The following is a 4,723-nucleotide window of genomic DNA, read 5'->3' as shown; positions in this document are numbered from 1 at the left end:
TTACCCTAGNATAAAAAAAAAAAAAAAAGAAAGAAAAAAAGGGAAAGAAAAAACCCTCGACCTCGCCATGGCTCCCTCCTCCTCCTCCGCTCTCCTCCTCGCCGTCGTGTTCGCGCTACTCGCGGCCTCCGCCATGGCGAGGCCTGGGGTCGCCTTCCACCCCTGCAACACCATCTTCATCTCCTACACCTTCTCCTCCTCCTCCTCCTCCTCCTCCGGCGACGGCGACGGCGATGGTGTCGTACTCCGCCGCCCCGCCACCTCCATCACCATCTACCGCGTCCTTACCCCCTTCCGCACCCTGCGCCCCCTCCGCCCCTCCGCCTTCGCCTCCTTACCCGCCGAGCCGGTCGAGATCCGCCGCCCCCATCGCGTCGCCTCCGCCGCCGCAGCAGAGTTCGGGGTGAGCTCCCTCAAGGATCGCGCCAAGGACATCCTCGTCGTCGTCGTCGGCCTCCTCTTCGGCGTCGGGTGCGGCGCCCTCACCGCCGCCACCATGTACCTCGCCTGGTCCGTCGTCACCAACCGCTACGAGATCTGCGGATCCGAGGGCTACGATGAGGAGGAAGACGACTACGCCCTCGAGAACCCTAAAAAGGCGGGGTACGTCAAGATCCCAGCCGCCGACCTCGCTCCTGCGAAAGAAGGGTATGAGAAGAATTAGGGTTGGGGTTTCATTGTGAATTCCAAGGAAACTTGGTGGTGCGATGCTTTATATATGATATTGCCCTAATTTTATATTTATAGCGTATAATGTATGTTCTGCCTTAGCTGATAATTTATGTGGCTACGTGCTTTGCGTTCACTCGATGACTCAAAACTTCGACTTCTCTTAGTACACTTATGGAATATCTAGAGAATAATGCGTTAGTGTGATTTTTATTCCTCTTCGGTTAATGTTTGCTAATTTTGGAGATTATCTAACTGGCTTAACTTTATTGTGATGTTAGTGTTCTCTGCTTGATGTTCCTGTCATATGTAATTTTTTGCTAGTTATATTACAGAGGTTAATGATCTTTGGAGTTTATAAGATCTTTGTATCGTTTGATAATATCTTTGAGCACTGACATTGATGAATGGTATAGGAATCGTGGAGGCAGAGATCGGAGATGTATTTGAAGCTATCAGATTTTGTTTATATGGTTTCTGATCTAACCTTCTTTTTTTTTGTGGATCTTATCTGCATTTATTCTCCAGTATATAGCAAAGTAGTGGTGAAATTAAAGCTGCATTTCGAGTGCTCAGTAATATCTTAAAAAAGGAGAAACTGCATAGTATAGCTTGTATTGTTATGGTTGCAGACCTGATGATTGTTTTGGGGAAATTAGATGGCATAAAGTCGGAAGTCTTAAAGCCTTGTTTTTCTGCAGATACTTCTTTATTAGATTATCTGATTATGGCATGACAATTGGTTTGATAGTTGAATCATAAAATGCATTTCGATTCCGGATGGAATTTGTCAATGTTTGGATTACTTTCAAACGGTCTGCAGGACCTCATAGCAAGGTTCGGCAAATCTGGGCTTGTATCAAACATCTGAAATATTATATTGGTCTACTGGTCACCATATTCTGAGCATTTTGGCAAGGTGTGAGTTCATCATTCTAGCTGGATGCACAGTTTTAACAAATTGGTTCTTTGAGTGCCTTAGGTGCATCTTATATGCTGATATAGTCGAGTAATTATTTCTTGTAATGTTACCATAGTTGTCTGGTATATTTAGCTAATGCAGTTTGCATGGGAGGATAATATTTGAGGTTATAAATGCATTTTTTTTCTTCTGAAGTAAGATATGCTCTGATCGGTACAATGCTATCATTTACAGCTTTCCAATGGCTAGTTAGTTACTAGTGACAACTTTTGTAACATGGGCATTTCCATATATGCATCCCTATAAATTTAAAGATTACATATTTATCCTTATAAATTTATGTTTTTTTTCCCTGTTCAGATTCCTGCACTAGCCTATATGCTAAACTTAATCCCCTTTGGTTGTATGCTAAACAGCTGCAGAAACTCGATGCCTTGTGCAATCTCTGTACCTAGAATCCAAATTTACTTCCAGCTGACTTGTTTGATTTTTAACTATTTGAAGAGATTTCGTAGGCTAGCATTGAACCATCCATAAAGCTGTCATCTTACCCCCTCTTTCCATCCTGTAACAATAGGCTTCAGCCACAATGGAATAGTTTAACTTGTGGCCATGGAGACAACCTAGGGACCTTAAGTGAAATACAGGTGTAAATGTAAGCAAAATCAAACAGAATGAACAGACAGACCCATGATTTGGAAAGTGGACTTAAGACCCTTAATTGTATTGCTAATGCTTTTGTCCGAAATTCTTTCTTCTGCGTATCTTTATGGCGATTGCTGACAATTTATGGACTGTATTGACTGCTAGAAAAATTTTTGCAGGTCATCAGAATAGTTTCATGCTTTGCATCTTATTTGTGGTGTGAATAGCTTTGACTCTCTTGACGTTTGACAGGAGTTTGAGTTGGATGAAATACCTATTAGATCATCTTTTAGGACCTTTTTTTAAATTCTAATTGGCTAAATAATTCTTTCAAAATTTTATTTGGCCAACTAACCCTTTTTTTGCCAACTCCTAGCCTTATTAGACATAAATGAGAAAGACGACGGTGAATCATTTACCGCCTTTAGAAAGCCGTTTGTTATCCTTTTTTTCTTGTATGGGTTGTGAGGATTTTTGTGGATTGTGAGGACTTTTGTGAGGTTGTTAGGATTGGATGCGGATTATTGAAATTTTTGTTTGTGTGAATCGTTTACTGCTAGCTTTCTAAAGAAAAAGGCGTAAATGATTCGCCTTTTTTAAATTTTATTAAAGGTGGTCATTAATTCATTGTTTCCTAATTGTTCTTCCACCCTGGCGCTAAGTTGGACAAAATAGAATAATCTGGCCTAATTGTTCTTCCACCCTGGCGCTGAGTTGGACAAAATAGAATAATCTGCCCAAATAATATTTTGATAGGGTCATCTGACGAATTCTAAATTTTTAAGGGTTTTTATGAAAAAAGGTCAATCTTTTGCCGCTGGCATCTTCTACATTAGCTATTTGGCTTGACCTTCTTAACATACATTAACTAGCTATTTCTATTTATGTCGAGTAGTTACCAACCTACTGATATTGGGTTTTCATGATACTAGCTGACATACATCCTTAAGCTGATTTTAGCTTTTACAGTGGTCTTTGAACTTGTTTGGAGTTTTTGATTTTCTAAATTTCATATTTTTCAAATACATTGATGGAAACATCCTTTATTTTCATTTTCCATGACGTGTGGCCGTCAAATTTTAATTCATTTCTGTTGTTAGCTATCTCCTTGCTAAGTTGCTATTAGTGAAGTTGTCTATTCTGAACCAAAACATCTGTTGGAAGCACAAATGAATTCCCCTCCCCCCCTTCTGGAATTCTTGATACCAGTTGAAATACAATTGAATTAGCGTGGGAGGGGAAAAATATTAGCTGCGAGCTTTAATAGGGCTTATCTTAGGTCTAATAGGATTGGAGTATAATTCAACAAAATTTTATTGTTATGGCCATCATTTTAGCCTTTTGTTTTATTTGTAGCTCATACTGTGCTTTGCAGCAGAATTCTGCAGGTTTACGAGGAGATCTTGATTATTTAAAGTTTTTCGCATCGATGCCTAAGGTTGCTTCTACTTTAAATGTTCCTTGTATTGAAAGCTCGGCTTATTGAGGGGAGTATCTCTTTCATTTGCTTAATTTGCTTGTGATTCCAGTCTGCTAGTTCTGTTTTTGAAAAAAAATATAGGCAATTGATGTTTGTTTGTTCGTTTGTTTGCTTTTTTTTGTGTTTTAATTTACTCATGAATCCTTTTTTTTTTTAAATCTCTACAACATTGATTGAGACTTTATGTTTTGTTGTGATGAATCGTAACTTGAAAAGGTTACCATTTGATGCCGTGCCTGCTGATATTCATTGTCTTTGTTTCTACCCTACTGTTGTCTTGCAAGAATTGCTTTGGATATTTTTTGGGTTAATCGATTAAATGATATGGTTTAATGGAATGGGTTTCTGAATTAAATTTCTTTCAGTGGCGGTACAACTTCGGTGTGCACTCTCTTTTTTCTAATGACATGTACTTACAGAATATTTATTGTGAAATTATAGCCGTTTGTATTTGAAGTTGACACTCAAAGAGTATTTGTTGACAAACTGATTTAGCGCCCTCTTGGAAATGTTGAGCTGTTTATTTATTCTGTCACCTGCTTTTATTAGGGATGCGGCTGGCTTGATCGAAATTCATTAGCATCCTTGTCAGGCTTGATCGAAATTTTCATTTGCATCCTTGTCATTTTATCATATCTAGTATCAGCGTCAATCGATGCCATTTAAATACGAAAAATATTACAAAATAAATTATTTTGGTTAGAAATGTATTTTTATTACTTGTTTGATATTCAGACGTAATTTTCCTGTAAATTCTTTGTTTAAAAATTTTACAATTTTATTGTTTTTCAAATTTTCTTTATTTGAAAAACAAATATTATGAAAAGGATGATTCTTATGAATTCTTTGTTTTGCAAAGCATTTTGTGTTATAATTTTTTGATGAACGCAAACACGTAATAATTATTCTACCATATCAAAATTTATCAGCATGCATATGAAGCAACAATAATTATTCTATCATTTTTCATTACCAAAGGCAAGCCAAGTTCAGCAAAAATCCAATAA

General features: G+C 38.1%; 1 protein-coding gene across 1 annotated transcript; it reads left to right on the top strand.

The window, feature by feature from the left end:
- Positions 1-919, top strand: LOC109714516. Its single transcript, XM_020239191.1, has one exon. The coding sequence runs from the start codon at positions 68-70 to the stop codon at positions 662-664; it is 597 nt and encodes a 198-aa protein (XP_020094780.1). The 5' UTR covers positions 1-67; the 3' UTR covers positions 665-919.

The sequence above is a fragment of the Ananas comosus genome, linkage group 8 (assembly GCF_001540865.1).
Source record: "Ananas comosus cultivar F153 linkage group 8, ASM154086v1, whole genome shotgun sequence".
Lineage (NCBI taxonomy): Eukaryota > Viridiplantae > Streptophyta > Magnoliopsida > Poales > Bromeliaceae > Ananas > Ananas comosus.
The sequence above is the reverse complement of the archived record's forward strand: the minus strand, read 5'-3'. Positions and strand labels throughout refer to the sequence as shown.